Below are 19,818 nucleotides of genomic sequence, written 5' to 3' on the forward strand. Positions count from 1 at the left end.
AGCAGCAGCACATTAAAAGAGACTGGACAGTCACAGGACAAAGCCCTGTGGTGGGGCTGGCCTCAGGCCTGCTTGTAGCAGACGGCAGTGGAGGTGTATTGGTGGTAGTAGTAGAGGTAGCCAACGGACAGCAAGGGTGGTAGTAGTAGTAGTAGTAGTAGTAGTAGTAGTAGTAGTAGTAGCAGCAGCAGCAGCAGCACATTAAAAGACACTGGACAGTCACAGGACAAAGCCCTGTGGTGGGGCAGGCCTGCTTGTAGCAGACGGCACTGGGGGTGGATTGGTGGTAGAAGTAGTAGCAGCACCAACAGCGGCACATTAAAAAAAAGAGTGGACAGGACAGAATCCCGTAGTAGCAGGCGGCAGTAGCAGGCGGCAGCGGCAGCAGCAGCAGCATTGTCAGATCTAATCAGTGGCATCAGGCACAGGGGTTTTAAAATCCTCACCGATCCACGCTTGATTCATTTTCAGAAACGTGAGATTTTCCAAGCTGTTGGCGGACAATCTCTGACGCTACACTGGAGGGTGGACAAGACAGTACACCCATGGCAAACTGGGCCAGTTCTTGCCAATGATCCAATCTGCTGACCCAGAAGTCCATGGGGTCTGGGATCAGGATTTCTGATGGAGAAAGGGCACAGTCCAGGTACGAGGGAACCTGGTTGTTTAGGTGCTGGACCTGGTGATGGTGAACATCCCTTTGGTGACTACGATGTGTGTCAGGTCGGGGTATTGGATGTAAAAATGTTGTCATCATATTTTCCAAACTGAATTGGCTGCTGCTGCTGCCGCCTATTGCAGAGGTAGCTCTGCCAGAGGCGGTGGAACGATGAGACAGTGGGGAGCGGAGAGTGGCCCCCCGGTCAGACATGCTTGCAGCAGGTGTTTTCCGTTTGAAAGCCGTGACAAGCTGGCTGCATAGCCTCTCTCGATAATAAGCCAATTTTGCCTCCCTCTCGCAAGGCTCAAAAAACTCCCCCATTCTGGCTTTATACCGAGGGTCTAAAAGTGTGGCTATCCAGTACTCATCTCTTTGCTTCTTGCTAACAATACGACAGTCAGCGCGCAAGTAACGAAGCATACAGCTTGCCATCCTGGCCAGCGTTTCAGAGGGCCCGGTTGGTTCCATCTCCGCCCCATACTGCCATGGTTGTCCATCAAGGTCGTCGTCAGACTCGTCATCACCATCACGGTCATGTTGTGCGGCTGCCTCGTCCCCTATCCCTTCCTGTGATTCCATCTCCAAATCCAGCTCCTCTTCAGGTCCTGTTTCCTCATCATCATCCTCCTCCTCCTCCTCCTCAACATCCATAGCCAGATGTGATCCTTCCTCAATCCTTTGCTGAATTATCGCTGTGAGCGTTTGCTCCATCATGAATATCAGCGGCATAACATCGTTCAATCCGCTAGCGTCACGGCTCACAAATCGTGTGGCCTCTTCAAAGGGCCTCAAAACGAGACATGCGTCTCTAACCAGCTGCCAGTGCCTGAGCTCGAAATTACACTGGCTCCAAACGCTGCCCGTCTGCTGCATCAGGAAATCATTCACTGCTTTCCGCTGTTCGTACAGACGGTCCAACATGTGCAGGGTGGAATTCCAGCGTGTTGGAACGTCGCAAATCAGGCTGTGTTCTGGGAGATTGTTTTGACGCTGCAAGTCCAGGAGGGCGTGCTTAAATGCATACAAACGTCTAAAGCGAACGCAAACCCTCCTGGACATGGCCAGCACACCCTTCAAACCAACATATGACTTTAAGAAGCATGTTATGACCAGATTGATCACTTGTGCCATGCAAGGAGCGTGTGTCAGGTGACCTAGATGCAGTGCAGCCACAACGTTCTTCCCGTTATCAGAGACAACATTGGCCAGTGTGAGTTTCAGAGGAGACAGCCAGCGTGCGATTTCCTCCTTGATGCACAGCAGCAGCTCCTGCCCGGTGTGGCTTTTCTCGCCCAGGCTCAGCAGGTGTAAGACAGCGTTGTGGCGCTTCACCTTGCACCTATGAACAGAGGAGGGAGGAGCAGTGGAAGATTCGCTGTGTCCTGTCGGGGACGGGAAGACCTCCATTGAGGAGGGCAAGGAGGAGGAGGAGGAGTAGGAGGAGGAGGATGGTAGGCGCCTGGTGTCCGAAGTTGAACCAGAAAGATACAAGCGTGGAGGTGGTAATGCCTGGCATTGCTGCGGTGGTGCATCGGACTGCAAAATATTGACCCAGTGGGCCGTGAAAGACATGTACTGTCCCTGCCCATAGTTGCTGCTCCATGTGTCGACGATGGCATGTACCCTGCTGCACACGGATAATTGCAAGGACTGGCCCACCTTTTCCTCCACGTGCTTGTGCAAGGCAGGGGACAGCTGTTTTGGAGAAGTAATGGCGGCTAGGTATTCGCCACCTAGGCTGAGCGCACGCCATGAATTGCTTGAAGCCGGCGGAGTCGACCAGGTGGTACGGCAGCGACTGCACCACCAACAACTTAGCCAGGTGTGAATTAAGCCGCACGACAAGTGGATGACTGGGTATATATTATTGCTTATTGGACAACGATTCCGTAATGGATAACTGACGGGACGTAGGAGGAGCACTAGATGACAGTGATGATGATGATGACAACGACATGGTGGATAAGGCCTGGCTACTACTTAGATGACAGGGACTCGGAGCAGCAGCGGCAGAGGGGTCTTCATTAGATGTACATGATGGTGGGGCATGTCGATTGTCCCACATGGCCTTGTGATGCCGCTCAATGTGTTTACGTAGAGCGGTAGTTCCTACATTGCTGCCCTGCCCACGCCTTACTTTCTGCTTGCAGATACGGCACTGTGCCATGTTTTCGTCCTCCGGGAAGGTACAGAAAAATTGCCACATGGCAGAGTACCATAAAGAGGTAGTACCACGTCCACCACCACCACCACCCGAGCTTGCCCCTTGTCTGGCAGGCTTTTTTCGGGAGCCTACACCAGTAGCATCAATGTCGCCGTCACCGGCTCCTGAGCTGACCCTACCGCTGCAACGTTTTGCAGATTGACTTCTGCCCCTACCTCGGCTTGGCTATTTATCACTGCCAGTGCCGCCACTACTACCCTCCTCCTCTGACGCCGTCATCACCTCGTCACCTGGTTCCCACGTCCTGTCTAAACAATATCATCATAGCCCTCCTCATCATCCCCGCCACTTCTGTCACTGTGTTGTGAATGTGATGTGACATCATGGCGGGCTCCATGCCCCCCCTCATTACTGCGTCTGCCACCACGGCTACCACCAACACCCCCACTACCACAGCTATGCGTCTCGGACACCGCTTCCACCTCCACCACTGCCGCAACACACTCCGTTGGCTGACTCGTGGAAAACAAATCATCATCACTATGTTGTTCAGTATCTTCCTTCGCACCCGAGGAGATGTCTCTTAGGACTTTCAGGAATGATGGCTTCCCGCTAGGAAGGGGGAGTGAAGACATAGATGATGGAATGGAAACACTAGAAATACCCGTATTACTACGGTCACTGTGCCAAGGAACTGTAGAGGATCTGGAATCCAACAAAACCTGGCTTGAAGCCAGATCATCAGAGTCTTCCTGCTGAGATGACCGCGAGCCAGCCAACCAGTCCACAATGGCCGTTTTGTCTAAAGTAACCCGCCCACCGGAGGAGATGGACAAGTCTGGCTTGCTGATACTGCTACTACTACCAGCAGGCACATGGCTGCTGCTACTAGTGGAACTGGGCACATGTCTTATGCCACAAATGCTGGTACTGGGTCTGGCACCAACAGATCCAACATTTGGACTGGAAGAGGACATGGCATGGGTGTTTTTTCCTCTACCCCGTCCTTTCACAACCTTTTTTTTACCAGACATTTCACTGCTGTGCTGGAGTGCAGCAAGTTGAATCAAAACCCCGGGGAGGAGCCCCTTCTAAAAGCGTATTCACACACTGGCTTGGCAAATGGGAATGAGAATTTCTATCAGCCACTGTGCACTGACTCAGGGAATGCTGGCCCTGGGCATTGTAGTACTACAAAGGCTGCCTCAGCTGCCTGTATTGCAAGTTGGATGCAACGGGGATGAGCCCCTTCTTAAAGCTTATTCACACACTGGCTTGGCAAATGGCAATGAATGAGAATTTCTATCAGCCACGCCGCGGTGCACTCAGGCAATGCTGGGCGTTGTAGTACTACAAAGGCTGCCTGTATTGCAAGTTGGATTGTTATGTTAACCCATGCAACGGGGATGAGCCCCTTATAAAAGCTTATTCACACACTGGCTTGGCAAATGGAGAATTTGTATTGCAATTTGGATGTTGATTGTTGAGAGTAGAGTAGACTCCCGCTGTAGTGGATGAGCCCCTTCGATTGCTGGATTCCTGGCTTTTAGATTCCTAAAGCTTTCCCTAACTGCACAGAGATGCTATCCCTACAGCTCCTGTCTGTAAAATGGCCGCTGAGCTCCGTTCATAGAGTTTTATTGCAGGCTTGAGCCCGCCCCTATGCTGCCTCCCGATTGGCTGGGAGAGCCGTTTGCAAGGCATTATGGGGTAGCCTGATGTCAGGTGATATTATGAAATCCTCCATTTTACATCTAACATGTGGCAGGCGCCAAAATGTAGCCGGGTTCTGTCAAAACGGGTTCGGCCGAACCCGGTGAAGTTCGGATTCGCTGCGAACCGAACTTTTCCCGATGTTTTGGACCTAAACCTGGGTTCGGTTGTCCCGGTTCGCTCATCTCTACTCGTATTAATCAACATCGCTATATGATCCAATGTAAGCGTTTAGATTTACCAGTTTCAAAGCATTTTTCAGAGCTTAAACATACAGAAAAACAGATTTTGTGTCATAGATAGAGTTCCGCCTCTGAGGCGAAAGAGATACGTTTATTAAAAAAGAAAGAGCTAGAATGGATTTAAATGTAGATTACAAATTAGGTGGTGTATCATGAGTTTGGTGGCTTGGCTTTATGTCTTGATCTATGTGAGTTTTAGTAAACAATGTGATCTAGCTATATGTAAAAAGATAACATTTATTACATGTATAATTTATTGTTATTTTCTTTCCTCGTAGATATGAAATTTGGAAAAAAGATATATGTTAAGTGATCTCGATGGAAAACCTGCTGCACAAGACTCCAGATAATCATCGCTGCCCTGATATGATACTTATGTGAATCAATGCTTAGGCTGGGTTTCGGCAATATATATCAATGTTTATGCATGTTCAATACATATGTATACATGACCTTTTTCACATGTCTTTCACGCTGATGAATATTATTAAATAAATTTAATATTATATGGTTGCTAGGCGTGAAACCTGTTTGGATAATCTACTTAAGTATGGACGAGGTCTATGTGCAGTACTGAAACCACAACTCCGCGAATTGGTCTCCCGAACACCGATGCAGGACGAGCATGGTGTGCGATTTGCACATATTGTTCATATATGCATTCGGTTACTGGACAACTAGGTTCTCTTGAGAAAGGGACCGGTTGTTCAGGTACGGGTTGACATGCGGACAAGACAGAATGTCCCTTTTTCTTTTCCTTTATAATCTCTAAAATAAAAGTTCTATATAAATACAATATAAATGGTACCCCCGATCCAATCAAGTGACAATAAAAATACTACATATATATACCACCAAGTGTGGGATAGAGTCGATATTTTGCCCCTTTCCAATATGGTCATGATCGTGATGGACTGAACTATGTGCATGCACGTGCTGATCTGGCACGCACAGTGGATTGTGGACATCCATTGGATAAGCTAAGAGTCGACGTTTACACGTCAGAGTTATTACATATTCAAATTTGATTACTCACCTGCATAGACAAGCGCAGTTGTAGTTACTAGACGCCGGAATATGGCACCTACATACAGAGCAGCGTGATCTACATGGACTTTTGATGAGTAAGTTAATATGAGACACATATGTTTAAATGTATCTGTAATTAATTAACTACATGTTAATGGCTTAAAATAAATGCTGTATATGTTTTTAATATATATTTACTATTTTATACTTGTCACTTTAAATTTAAACAGGGGGATACTTTTACAATATGGGACACTGTTTGTTGGTATATATTTATCACTATTTTTACACTGAATTAATGTAATCATTGAGTAGCATTTCGTATGATATTTAAACTGTGTTGTGCACATTGTTAAAAGAGCTTGAGAAAGGCCCACACCGGGGCTGAAACGTCGCAGTTTATATTGGTGAATAAAATTATTTTCATTTGACAAGTTTGTGTGGAGTGCGGCCTATTTTTTGGATATCTATTATTTTAATTAACTATAAGAAAATGTAAGTTGCGGATATGTTGGTGAAAAGGGTCCATACACTTTTCTTGCACAAGGCCCCTCAGTTGTCTGTGTCCACCCCTAAGCTCAGTGCTTTCATCAGTGAATTCTTTCTATCAAAGTAACCAGCCACATCATTGTCCACATTCTAATTAAGAAACATAGTGGCAGCTAGGATGTGGACATTGATGTGGACTGTAATTTGGAGGCACACACGCTACTGAGAGCAACAATGAACTGTTCAGGCGCACAAGTTTTATCAAAGGGAGATTTCCTTAGGGTATGTGCACACGGTAGCAGGCTTTTACGTCTGAAATGACAGACTGTTTTCAGGAGAAAACAGCTGCCTCGTTTCAGACGTAAATGCTCCTCCTCGCATTTTGCGAGGCTTCTCTGACAGCCGTAAATTTTGAGCTGTGCTTCATTGAGTTCAATGAAGTACGGCTCAAATTACGTCTGAAAGAAGTGTCCTGCACTTCTTTTGACGAGGCTGTATTTTTACGCGTCGTCGTTTGACAGCTGTCAAACGATGACGTGTAAATGACAGGTTGTCTGCACAGTACGTCGACAAACCCATTCAAATGAATGGGCAGATGTTTGCCGACGTATTGTAGCCTTATTTTCAGATGTAAAACGAGGCATAATACGCCTCGTTTACGTCTGAAAATAGGTTGTGTGAACCCAGCCTTAGACCAACTGCTTACATGCAGCCCTCGTGAGACTAGAGAAGTGTGATATTAGGCCTTATTGATTTGGCCGAGATTCCGCAGTAGAAATCCAAGGCTAACCCTTGGATTTCTGCTGCGGTTTTGCAGTATAAAGAGACATGTCACTGCACGCAGATTAGCCCCATTCAATGGAGATAATCTGCATGTGGCTAACCGAAGCCATTTTCGTGGCACAATACACAGAGGAAACCGCATCAAGAAGTGACATATTACTTCTTTTTTGAACAACTGGATGGTATCCCATTGAAGACAACAAGAGTTTTTTTTACAAGCGTTTTTTTAACGCTGATTCCAACACAAAAAATGAATCAGAATTAGCGTGAAAATTCGGTCATGTGAGCAGGGAATTTCCAACTACTCTGTGGGGCAGATTTATTGTTCAAGATTAGCCCGAATTCTGTCGCACTTGGCCGTGCACCACATTTATCAACTGTTTTAGACATTTTTTTGTGCCTCGCTTGACAAGGAGGCGTGGCTTAAAGGAAAAGGGGATGTGATCTAGCGGAAAGAGAGATCATAGCTTGAAAGGCGCTACAGTGTGCTAACCAAAAGGAGGTATAAGGAAGAAAAAAGTGTAACAGGTCTATCAAGATGCGCCAAATTTGATAAAGTTTAAATATTAGTCAATTTGTCCCATATTATTGTAGATGTCTTCACTGCATGCAGCACTCGCCTGTAAATTAATACATTTGTTGAAAATATATGATTAAACTCTAAACATTGTTTGAGCTTATATATAAACTAGATAACTTAGTGAATTTTTTGTTGCCAAATCAGTAATGTAAATGTACAGGTCTACATATAACAGCTTGGAGTGGGACACCTCCTATGTTGTCGCAACTTACAGTGGCACACCTAGAATTCAACTTGAGCCGCACGCAAGGGCATGGATGCAGTATAGTGATCAAACAAAATAGTACATGTACCTTGTAAAGTACTACTTCAATACAGGTGAGGGACAAGCTCTGAAGCCCAAGATAGAACTTGCCCAAAGCACCACAGCCCCACCACCCTTGGTCCCTCAAGTTCAGCACATTAGTTGTCAGAGGTAAAATCATTCATTCATGCCAGGCACAGCTTCAGGGTTAACTTCCATAGGTAATCAGTCTTCACCTGAGTCTATGTCTCTGAGACTGACTCCAGCTTCCACCACTCAGGCTGGCAGGCTTAGGAGTGGGAGAGCCTATCGCAGCCTGGCCAGACTCAGCTAGCTCCCGCCCTCTGTCTATTTATACCTGCCTTTCCTGTTCCTCCTTGCTTGTGATTCTTCCCGTGTGGTTTCCTGGCCCAGCTACAGCTTCTGACTATTTGATCCTGCTCCATTATGACACTGGCTTACTGACTACTCTCCTGCTCTGCGTTTGGTACCTCGTGCACTCCTGGTTTTACTCGGCTCGTTCACCACTCTTGTTGCTCACGGTGTTGCCGTGGGCAACTGCCCCATTTCCCTTAGCTTTGTGTACCCTTGTCTGTTTGTCTCGTGCAATTACTGAGCATAGGGACCGCCGCCCAGTTGTACCCCGTCGCCTAGGGCGGGTCGTTGCAAGTAGGCAGGGACAGAGTGGCGGGTAGATTAGGGCTCACTTGTCCATTTCCCTACCCCTATCATTACAATTCAGTTGCTTAATGTCACACTCTTTTCACCACCAATCCCTAGCGTCCTTATTCATAATACTCCCCTTCAACCCCATCTAAAGGGAACAATGCCTGTTACACAGGAACAGACTTTCCCTGCGTGACAGGAACCGATCACCAACCAATGGACCAAAGGGGAGTGCTCACTGTACCCTGGTGCCTAAAGCATTATTAGCAACTTGGATACAGCATTCTGTTATATTGCCACTAAAGCTGGCCATAGCCTTTGGATAGCTGTCAGCCGGACCTCTGGCAGCGGCTTATCTTCTTACCAACAAAATGATCAGGCATGTTAAATTCAACGGCCCGAACCTTCTCTTTCCCGACATGTGGAATCGAGGAGAGTGGGGACACCACCATGCACATTAGTTGGTCGTCCAGTCCTGCCGTAAGTAAAAACTGATAACAGGCACCAAGGGGGTGATGCCATTATGACAGCTTCCTGAACGGTTTGTCTGCATGAGCGACAAGAGTTGGCAATGATGAATAAAAGATTCATTTTGATACACAACAGTGGCAGAAAACCTGTGCAAAATCAGAACAACACCACGGTGAATGAATAGAAAGTGTTATGAGACAACTTATTGACTTCTATTGGTGCTGGCTGCAACAATTGTGTGTCTGTGCTAATTTTTACAGACTCCATTGACTTGGCCAGCATTTCAGTGTATGACTGCATTAATATGTTAGTCTGAAGCTTACAAGTAAATTTTCAAACTAAACTAAAACATCAATACTATAATCTCCTGGCAATTTACACACTTAAGACAGATGTTAATGTTACGACAATAGTACCCAGAGGAATATCAACATTTTTAGAAGCACACAGACCTCAATTATATACCAATTTTGCCATTTGCCTGCTTCTGCCTGTCATCTGCTGTATGCCACTGGCTGAACAGTGTCTGTGGCTAAAGATTAGGACGTTCACATGCTTCCTTGATTATTTCATCTTGATATGTGAAAAATAACAGCTGTCCACGCTAAAAGTGTCATGGCAGTGGGGTATGTGGACCCACTGGGCCGCTCTGTCATAGTGGCTGCAACAATTGCAATTGCAACAAATTCCTTGACTCCCAGACAAAGGCATTTGCGCCGAAACACGCGTTGGGGTGGATCTCAGCTGTGGCTTTTCCCGTTTTTCATCATGGGTATGTTAGACTTCCATTTCATGCTCCATTTACTTTTTTAACATATCTCTCCCATTTCCTCCTATGCATGTTTAATCATTCTGCATGCACAGTATATGTGTGGTGTCCAGCATTTGGTTTGTACTCTGTTCAAATACTACTTACTGTTTGAATTTTCTGGTCATTATCTGTATCTATATCATGTTCATCTTGTGCCGTCGGGCCATGTTTGCATATGTTTGCATATGTTTGAATTGTTCTTGTTGGCCATTGACATATATTCGATATTTACAAACTTACATTCTAGTCAATTATGGTCACCTGCACTAGCTATACATACCATTTCCTTTGGGGGACCTACACATCTTACTAGTCATTTGTGTATATTTGGGTAATTCCCAGTTGAGTTTCCGTGTTTTAACTGTTGGTCTATGGATTTTTAATCATTACTGTACTATTTACCTTATGTCCGTAAAGTATTTTTGTATTTTTCACTATTTCTTTGTTTCTTAGCATTCATTCCTTTTTCGATTCTATATATTTAGTTGTTATGCTTTTTGGGTTTAACACCCTAGAATCAACCCATTGAACCTCATATGTACTTTATTTACTTTATATTGGGGTATATTGATTCATGTTGCTTTTTCGGTTTGACTATTTTAGATATGTCCTTCAAATGTTTTGTTGAGGGACTATGGTCGTGCAACCATGCATAAACCAGAGACTATTCCTGAAAATAGAAATGTGCACATTTTATGCATGTAGAGAGATCCATTTGTGCATCTTAATAAAACCCCCAATCAGTACTGTTTTCCATCTCTACCACCAACTTTCACTAGAAGACCACAATTTAGATGCAAACCTATGGACACAATCAATATCAAGAGAACTAGAAAAAGATTTCCTGTGATTGACCACCAATGAGAGCTGAGGTAGAGAGAGAGAGAGAGAGAGAGAGAGAGGGAGGGAGAGGACTCTCTGTAGGTCAGGGTTATAAATAAATGAACCGCATGAGCTAGTACGGCTAACAGGAACTAGCTGTTAGACAACTACTTCCTATCCTAGAAACTGAGTATGAGATTGTACCTAGTAACTACACATAATAATTCAAGGGACAATTCAGATTTTCAATGTTGGCAGAAGGTATGCTTTACACTACAACATTGGTGATACACTTCTTAGATAATTCTATATTTCTAGCATAATATCCTGATAACTACCTATGGCCTATGTGTTCAACAAGATGTCTACTGTATATGAGCAACCAAGAAACTTTAAATATAATTCTCTTTGGGGGTCTGACTCCTGGCACCCTTGCTGATCAGCTGTTTTGAACGGGCCGCGGCACTCGTACGAGCAATGCTTACCCTTCATTTCCTTATTTGATCGTACTGTGAATCGCCGTCATACTTGTAGCGGCGGTTCACAGTATTACAGATTTCTCTTCTTCAAGGGAATGCGAAAAGGCTGAAATACTGTGAACCGCAGCTAGAAGTGTTCGGTGATTCACAGTACACACAGTAACAGTAATGAAGGGGACGCGTTGCCGGGAGTCAGACCCCTCTTATCAGGTATTAATGGCCTATCTGGAGGATATGCCATCAATTACTTAGGACTGGAAAACCCCTTTAAGGATTAACACATCAATGTTGTACTGATTGCTAATAAAAAGGCCAATAAATTACAAGAAAATGTATTACAGTTTAAATCATATAACTAAAAACATATTCTAAATTGATAATATTAATGTACATACTAAGGAAAAAGAATATAATGTTTCTGATGGAAATAGGCAATCTTATATTTGTGTGGAAGGCTTAGATAAAATAACAACGATTACAGTGGCACTTAGAGATGCTGTACAGTCCCCAACCAACCACCAAACTCCATGAACTCGCCGCTTCGATAGTGCCTGTGAAAAAGATGTGCGGTGAGCCCTGTCAGTCAACAACAGTTTTGCGCCTACTGTTCTAACTACTAATAGGCATCTGTAAGGTTGGATTTCCACAGTGCAGATTTGCTGCAGATTTTGCATGTGTTTTTCAAGTCCAAACCAGGAACAGAACCTAAAACAGAAGAAATATATAAATAAAGGCCTTATAGGTCTACGCTCCTTGATCCAATTCTGGTTTTGGCTTAAAAAAATGCAGGCAAAATCTGCTCTGTGGGAACCCAACCTTAGAGTCTCTTGACAGGGCTTAACAGTGCACCAAAGACGTGGTGTGAATTAAGCCTTCAGAGGTTATTTTCACCTTAGTCATTTATAGTATATCCATGGGATATGTCAGAATGGTGTAAAATGGTTTCTATAGAATCACCAGTTGTGCAATTTCAGGGTGGAAGTTTATGGAATTGCTATGTGAGCGATTCCCCAAAGGCTGCTGGAGACTGTCAGCATGCAAATAAATCCACAACCCTAAATCCGTCAACTCTGATTAACAGAATCAGGATACTCTATGGTTTTCGCCAGAGCCCACCGCAAAACAGGTTGGAGTTTGCAGCATGGAACCCAGGTTGATTTAACAGAGTTCGGTGTTGGATAAGAGGTGCAATGCAGGCAATACCAGAGCAGATAACAAGACAGCCCAAGGGTAAACAAAGTCCAACTCACAAAGCTAGTGTAAATCAGGGATTATACAGGTAAAAAGCAGCCGGGAGCAGAAAGTCCAAATCAGTAAGCAAAGGGTAATCCAGAGACAAGCCAAGGTCCAGTTCCAAAAAGTGCAAATAGTCAAAAGGTACAGGATATAGTCAGTAGCTTGATCAAACACATGGAGACAAGGAAAATCACAAACAAAGACAACAGAACCATCCCAGACTTAAATACTCCACCAGTCAATCTGATAGGAAGAAAGAAAGAGGAGTGGAATAGGCTCAACAACTAAAAGCAGAACCGCCCAGAAGCTAGACAAGGTAATCTTAAAGGGACGGACGTTTCCTAACAGTGGTAATAACGCTTTAAAATTATGATTTACTTACCATGGGTTTGTTATCACCAATTTTTGGAGTGTTATTTTGTTTAATCATATCAGATCACGGAATTTGTATCTGGTGTCTCTAAGGTGCTGTTCACATCAGCGTTGGCTTTCTGTTCAGGGGTTCCAGCAGAGGTTTCCGTCGGGTGAACCCCTCAACGGGAAGCCAAACGGAAACCTTAGCTTCCGTTTGCATCACCATTGATACCAATGGTGACGGAAACATTGCTAATGGTTTCCGTTTGTCACCATTCCGGCATTTGACAGGTCATGCTGGGAGTTGCACTTTTACAGGAATTGTTGTTTTTTTTTACCATGATTCGGCCAGCAAGTTTTGCCCACACCTTAACTTTCAAGAAGGTTTGAAATGCCCATTCAAACGTTTTCTTTGGGGCCCAGCATTTTCTAATTACAACCAGCTTTCACCTATATCTGCATTCCTCAAGGCGCTATTATGGCAGTATAATATTTGGACGCATTGAACAGTGCTGTAGGTACAGTATTAGGGGAATCTGGGGTACCAGCAGTATTGGTGATGGCAGCAGGAAGAGGGGTTTGTGTTGTTATAGAGTGTGAGAATGGGCTGCAGAAGCGAGGGGCCAAAGATGTCTGGGAAGCAAACTTTACAGTCATTGGGACATTTCGTCATGGTAGTCTGGGATGGATTGAGAAGAAAAGGAAAGTAAACGCAAATTAGAGAAGACATCACCTGTGAGTCACTGGATTTTATAGTTCTTTATTCTGCTTGTGATTGTGGCTGTTCAGTACTGTATTCTGAATTTGTGATTATGTGTTTGTGTGTGGCGAAGAGCGTAACTGAAGAAAAATTATGCCCCCCATGATTTTGATCCCGGAACCGTCTCTGCCCACAGGTCTCTGCTTGGCAAACAAAGCAGTTGAAATATTAGTCATAACTAAGTCTGATCCCTACATTAATTTTTACAATGGCAAAAACTGTGTTTTGTTTTTTAGCAGTGCCCCTTTAAGATATTTGTTAGTACCAGTCTATTCTCCAATGTAAGATGGTTTACTGTGGGGACAGGTATAACCTCAAAACTTACCAAACTGTTGAAACCAGGTTTGACCAAATTAGATGCATAAACAAAAAAAACAAAAAAGAAACAGAGTAACTAAACTAGCAAAATAAATATGAGAATTTATCATTAGAAAGTCTGCACAAAGCTGGAAGATTACAAATATTGCCACAGAATGTGAAGGCCCAAAAATATAGTAATTAAAATATACTAAATAGCTATTATGTGCTCTTATGATGATAACATAAAATATTTTCATGGTCTTTACAGCAATAAACAGTAAGGCCCCATGCACACGACCGTAAAAGCGCCCGTAATTACAGACCACAATTACGGTCCGTAATTGCGGGCCCATTCAGTTCTATTGGCCCCGGACACCTTTCCGTATCGCTACGGAAGGGAGTCCGGGCCGTAGAACTCTGGCGGGAATTAAGGAACATGTCAGTTTTTTCGTGTTTTGTGGGCCGTGCTTCCATATTTTCTATGGGAGCACGGACCTAAAATGTGGGCGGCCGTCGGCAGCCAGCCGTGTCCGCAATCGCGGGCCGGGATTGCGGGCACAGCCGTGTGCATGGGGCCTAAATGTGAGTTTGAATAGTATGTAATGTAAAAGGTTCTGTTAACATCTGCATCGCAGATTGTGTCATAATTTCCGGACAAAATAGCACAGCATGCAGCACTATTATGTCCGACAAAATGACAAAAACCATGACGGAAACCCGAAGAAACCTATTAAATTCAAAAGAGTGCGTCAAGCATTGTTGGTGTCCATGATTTTGTTATTTTTCTTTATTCTGTTACTATGGTGGAACAGAATAACGGAAATACAAGCGCAGATGTGAACAGTGTCTTACAAAGCAATGAATTATCATTTCTATATGCAGGTAAATAAGCAATAGAAATGTCATGGTGTGTCTTATCTTTCGTACCTAAGTAGACTGAATCACTGTAGTACAAAGAGCATCTGCTGAAATAGGCTGAAAATGACTTGGCTCAGTAAGAAACAGTACTCAGTCTAGAGAAGAGCACTTGATGTTTATGGGCCTACAAAAGAGAACAGCAAACACATCAAAGACAGACTGCAGCTCATGACACATAAGGAGTAGGAGGAGAGAACAGTTGCTCAGTTAGCAACCAATTCTTTTCTGACTCACTCTTGCTGGGTGACTTGTCTGTGATTTATGGTCTGAATAGAATCCCACTTAGAGTACCATTTCCATTCATATTCTCAGGATCGTGCAGGCATATGCTTCTTCACTAAACGTCAAACCTACTAGGTGTCATAAAACAAGTGATTTACGGCTAGGCCATATAATATCTAAAGAAACTATTAGAATTATATAGATTCATTATAGAGTATAGATTAATTTATAATTATTTAAATGATAAAGAATTGACAAAATGCAATAAATGTTCAAATTAATGGAGGGGAATTTAAATGGTCACTAATTTAGCATTGATCAATAGAACAAGCAAATATGAGAAACTTTGTAATATATCTTATTAGAGAAAAATGCCTCATTCCTTCCTCTCCACCCCCTCCCTCCTAACTGTTCATTCACTCTGAATTTACTGTTAAATCCGTTGACGAGACGGACTATAATCTCACTGAAGGATCAGATTACATGCTGCCCATAGAAGTCTATGGCATGGACCCATGACTGCAAGAAAATCTCTGTATTGCTCATGGAAACCCACAAAACCTAGCTGAGTTTCCTTGTTTTAAAGGTGTTGCATAATATGCTGAATTATGCACCTATGTCTTTTATGATTCTAATATTTACATCTGAGTTTAGATGGCATACTTGAGAATATATACTGAACTTTAGTTTCAATTTCCAAATGTTTTTTTTCAAGAGTACAAGCTGATCATAGCAAGGAAACCTCCAAACTCTCGAACAAATGTGAATGTCTAATTTAAATAAGGTCCCTCATGTGAACTCAAGTTACTTCCGAAGTGTGACAGAATGCTCTTTCATAGGAAACCTCCCATAATCTAATTTCAGCAAAACTGCATTCATTACAACTTTTATTGTCTAGAATGAACAAGTATATATCGGTTTGTTAGTCATACATTAGATAAACATGTCCAAAAACTTTTTTTGTAACCCGGGGTCTTCTAAATAACCACTCCACAATGACCACTTTTTCCCCTCTCTAGACTAAATAGTTAAATCTGAACAAAAACTTGATTGACGTTTTTCTTTTTTTTCCAACTATGTAAGAATGTAACGAAGATACAAAATGTCAATGGCACACGGCAACTTATGCGTTGGGTTATTAAACTCAGCCTTGACTTTGCATCTTTACCTCAGGCCTAATTGCTCAAGTCAACCAAAATGGAAGGCAGATTTATAAACTGTATAGTAGTACAAAAAGAGCAAAACAAGAGACTTTTTGTTTCATTTTGTAATTTTGCCAAACTAAATTCAGTGTGATTTTATGTTTAGATTATATGGCACTGCTAAATTTCAGTGACTAAAAGTATAGGGGTAAAATCTAAGAACGGTCACTCATAAACACTACTTTATAAGTGAACGCCCTATGAAAGAATCCATGCAGCATTTTACACTAGTGTAGACATAAATATACATGGTGGAAATGATCTCTTCAAAATACTGCCTGTTACCCACCTAGGACCAACACCTTTATCAAACATCACACTATAGTAAATATAGGTTACCTTTATTACTGTTTAATGTAAATGTATCTTTTCTGTTTATGGCAAAATGCAAGTCTTTACTGTCAATCGAATTTGGCCGTTTCCTTGAGAATGATCTCGATGTTACAAGCTCCTCATTTACTCCAGAAAAGTAGCTCTGAAAATAAGTAAATATTAGTTTACATCAATATTTTTAGATCAAATCTCACAGGTGTTTTTAAAAAGTACAACTTAAATGGTATGTACTACTTTGCAAGCATTTTTTGCCGTTCATCTAAAATAAAAAGCAAATAAACAAATAGTCTTGATTACAAATATCTTATAGTTTTGCGACTACAGCTCTTATGCAGATCTATCTGTTTCCATGGTTATAGACTACAAACAAACATTGTGTAGTCTGATCTTTGATTCATACTCCCTTCTACTTCATTCTAACTTACTAAGGGCACAATCAGACGTGGCGGAATTGCTGTTGAATTCCACTGCGGACAGCCCGCAGCAGCCGTTTTTTTCATTTATTACTATACATTTTTAGGAAGTTCAGACGTTGCAGAAAATAACTGTGCGGAAATTAGGCTGCGGTGCAGATTTTCCCCTCCGCAGCATGCTCATGACGTTGCGGAGAAGCGGAATTTCACTGCAGATTTCAGTCTTTGCAATGCAAAAACTGAAATCTGTGACAAGTCCGCTGTGATAGCTGCAATGTCTAAATTACCTGTCAAATATGCAAATGTTGGTGCAGATTTGTTGCGTAATTGGCCAAATCTGCACCAACATTTGCAGCGGAAAAATTCTGCCACGTCTGAACATAGCCTAAATAGACATTAGCAAGGAGCAGGGGACAGATGGAAGGGAGCATGAATGCAGGATCAGGCTACACAGGGTTTGTTTGTAATCTGTAATCATGGAGATACATAGGTCTGCATAAGAGCTGTGGACTCAAAATAGTAGGATACTTTTTATCAAGACTATTTGGAAAGATTTTATTTTAGATGCATTGGGGCAATAATAAATGGTTGCAAAAAGGGACATATTCTTTAAATATAAAATGTATTAGTTTACCTCTTCTTTGGTTTCATGTTGGGCTAAAAATAAATCCATTTCATTCTCCACCAGCTGGAAAGTGTGATTTATAAAACTTGTCATTTCTGGTGAGACCTCTGTCATGCCATCATCTATAGAAGTAACAGAAATGCTGCACATAAACTCAGATATTATTACTGTTCTATTTAGTATGATGAAGATATTATTACAAACCTGTAGCACATCCTGATAGCTCGGCTGTTTTTGTCCACTGATCACAAAGCCAAAGCTTTATTTTTTTTTCCATTTCCTCATGTTCTACCTTACGCATGTTTGGAGGATGCTAAATGTGGAAGAAAAATAAGGTTAGTAATAAGTAAAAAGACATAATATGCAGAAATGTTTTGCAAATATTGTACTGACATTTTATAATTTTGCAACACTTGATTATCAGACATTATAAAGTTAGCGTACCCATGAAATGATTCCCACGTTGTACAAGGCATTTAAATGAACACTAAAGTTCTTACCAGGATATCCGTCCTCTTCCTTTACCGTCTTGATCCAATTCGAATCCTTTTTTTTTTTTTTTTTTGTTATTCTCTCCCTCTTCAATTTATCTCCCCTTCCTTCCCCCTCCCTTCTGAGATAAAACTATGAGAACAAAAAGTTTGGGGAAAGGAGCGGAGCTTATTACTTACTTTGTGTATGGCTTTTTTCCATCCGTGCTAGTTTAGTGTTGTTAAACTATTGCATTACTGGCTGGTTTTACATTACTTAACTTTTATTATGTCTATATACAGAGCGAGATTAAGGGTATCAATAGTTTGGAGAAGCTATTTATTGGGGCCTCCTGCCCACCAATTCCGGTGTATTGTCATACATGCTTGTCCACATACAACCTCCAGCCCCACTACATCATCCTATTATCAGTCATACCCTAACACAGTACCTCTCATAACTATATTGAAAATACTAGGAGTATTTTCTTCTGTAACTGGTCATGAAATCTGTTCTATTCACATTGGTCATGCCTGATAATAATGTTACCGCCTATTGCTATATACTTGTTTCTTGTATTTACAAATAAATAGATTGAAATGAAAATATCAGAAGTGTTTAGCGTGCCTCTAATCTGGCCAACACATATATATACCGTATATATAGTTTATAAATATATGTGCTATTAATAAACAACTATTACTTGTTATAGTACTGTTGCTTCTATGTGAAGAGATCGTGTATGGATTTATGCTGTTGATGAAATATGTGTTTTCCAGTTATTCATTACCTCGACTCCACATATAGCGCATCACTTCCCTGCCTCAACGTATAGTGCATTACCTTGGAGTAAGGCAGGACATACGCTATACATGGTGTGAAAGTGATTAGAATATGTTTAAAAGATAACATTTTGCATGGACTCCATCTTGTATGGTAGGCGTCCATTTTGGATCGTTGGAATCCATCTTTTGGCCTGAAGGAGCCATCTTGAGATTAATAAGTAAAAAGTAATATGTCAGCAGATGTCCTGAAGCAATTCTATGTTGTGTTCTTGAATTGAATGTTTTATTACTCTTCTAAGGAGCAGATCAAATAGCCTTGGCCGAATGAACAATGACATTGTTTACCATGAGGGAAGGGGATTCAGCCCTCTGTTTAAATGATTTAAACTTATCTGCAGTCTCCATTCTCTAGTGAGATAAGAAGTAGACACAATAACTTGTGTCTCTGAAATGTGTGTCCTTCCCATGGGACAAGGTTCAGGCCACCTGGGGCTTGGAGGGTGAAGAATTATTATAATGCATTGAAATATTCTCATTGGCTGAATCAGAGTCATTATCATATTGTAGATGATTGGCTGAAACCAAAGCCTACACCTTTCCTGTCATTATACTTATATACTTGTTTGGATCAATAAAGATCAGAGAAGGATTTTGCGCATACAAGCATGGTCTCTTGTGTCATCTTTTCTCTAAGATATATATATCTATTACCTATGATTTGGAAACTGGATAAATCACTGGAGGGCGGGTATCGGTTGACATACACATTACAAATTTCAGTCTAATATATTTTGGCCCATGATTGCGTTAACACATGGAGTCAGGGAAGTTATGAGCTATAGTGCATTACTTCCCTAAATACATGTATAGCGAGGCCGGAAGTGCGTATAATGCATTAGCTCCCTACCTCTATGCATTATGCTTTATGGATTACTTCCCTGACTTCACGTATAGCGTGTTACCTCCTTGACGCAAATTATAGCACATTAACTGTCTGACCATGCATAACACATTACCCGTTTGCCTCCATGTATAGCGTATTACC

At 42.3% G+C, this 19,818-nt stretch overlaps 1 protein-coding gene across 6 annotated transcripts in view; it reads right to left on the reverse strand.

Annotated features, from left to right (window-relative positions):
• Nucleotides 1-19,818, reverse strand: part of LOC142742856 (uncharacterized) — a 285,274-nt gene that overhangs the window by 240,006 nt on the left and 25,450 nt on the right. For all 6 annotated transcript variants that reach the window (XM_075853027.1, XM_075853028.1, XM_075853025.1 and 3 more), the window contains exons 4-6: nt 17,722-17,830; nt 17,527-17,639; nt 16,486-16,621 (exon numbers count right to left, since the gene is read on the reverse strand). In XM_075853027.1, coding sequence (XP_075709142.1) covers nt 16,486-16,621; nt 17,527-17,639; nt 17,722-17,830 — 358 coding nt within the window. The remainder of the gene's footprint in view (nt 1-16,485; nt 16,622-17,526; nt 17,640-17,721; nt 17,831-19,818) is intronic.

This window comes from Rhinoderma darwinii, chromosome 2 (assembly GCF_050947455.1).
Source record: "Rhinoderma darwinii isolate aRhiDar2 chromosome 2, aRhiDar2.hap1, whole genome shotgun sequence".
NCBI lineage: Eukaryota > Metazoa > Chordata > Amphibia > Anura > Rhinodermatidae > Rhinoderma > Rhinoderma darwinii.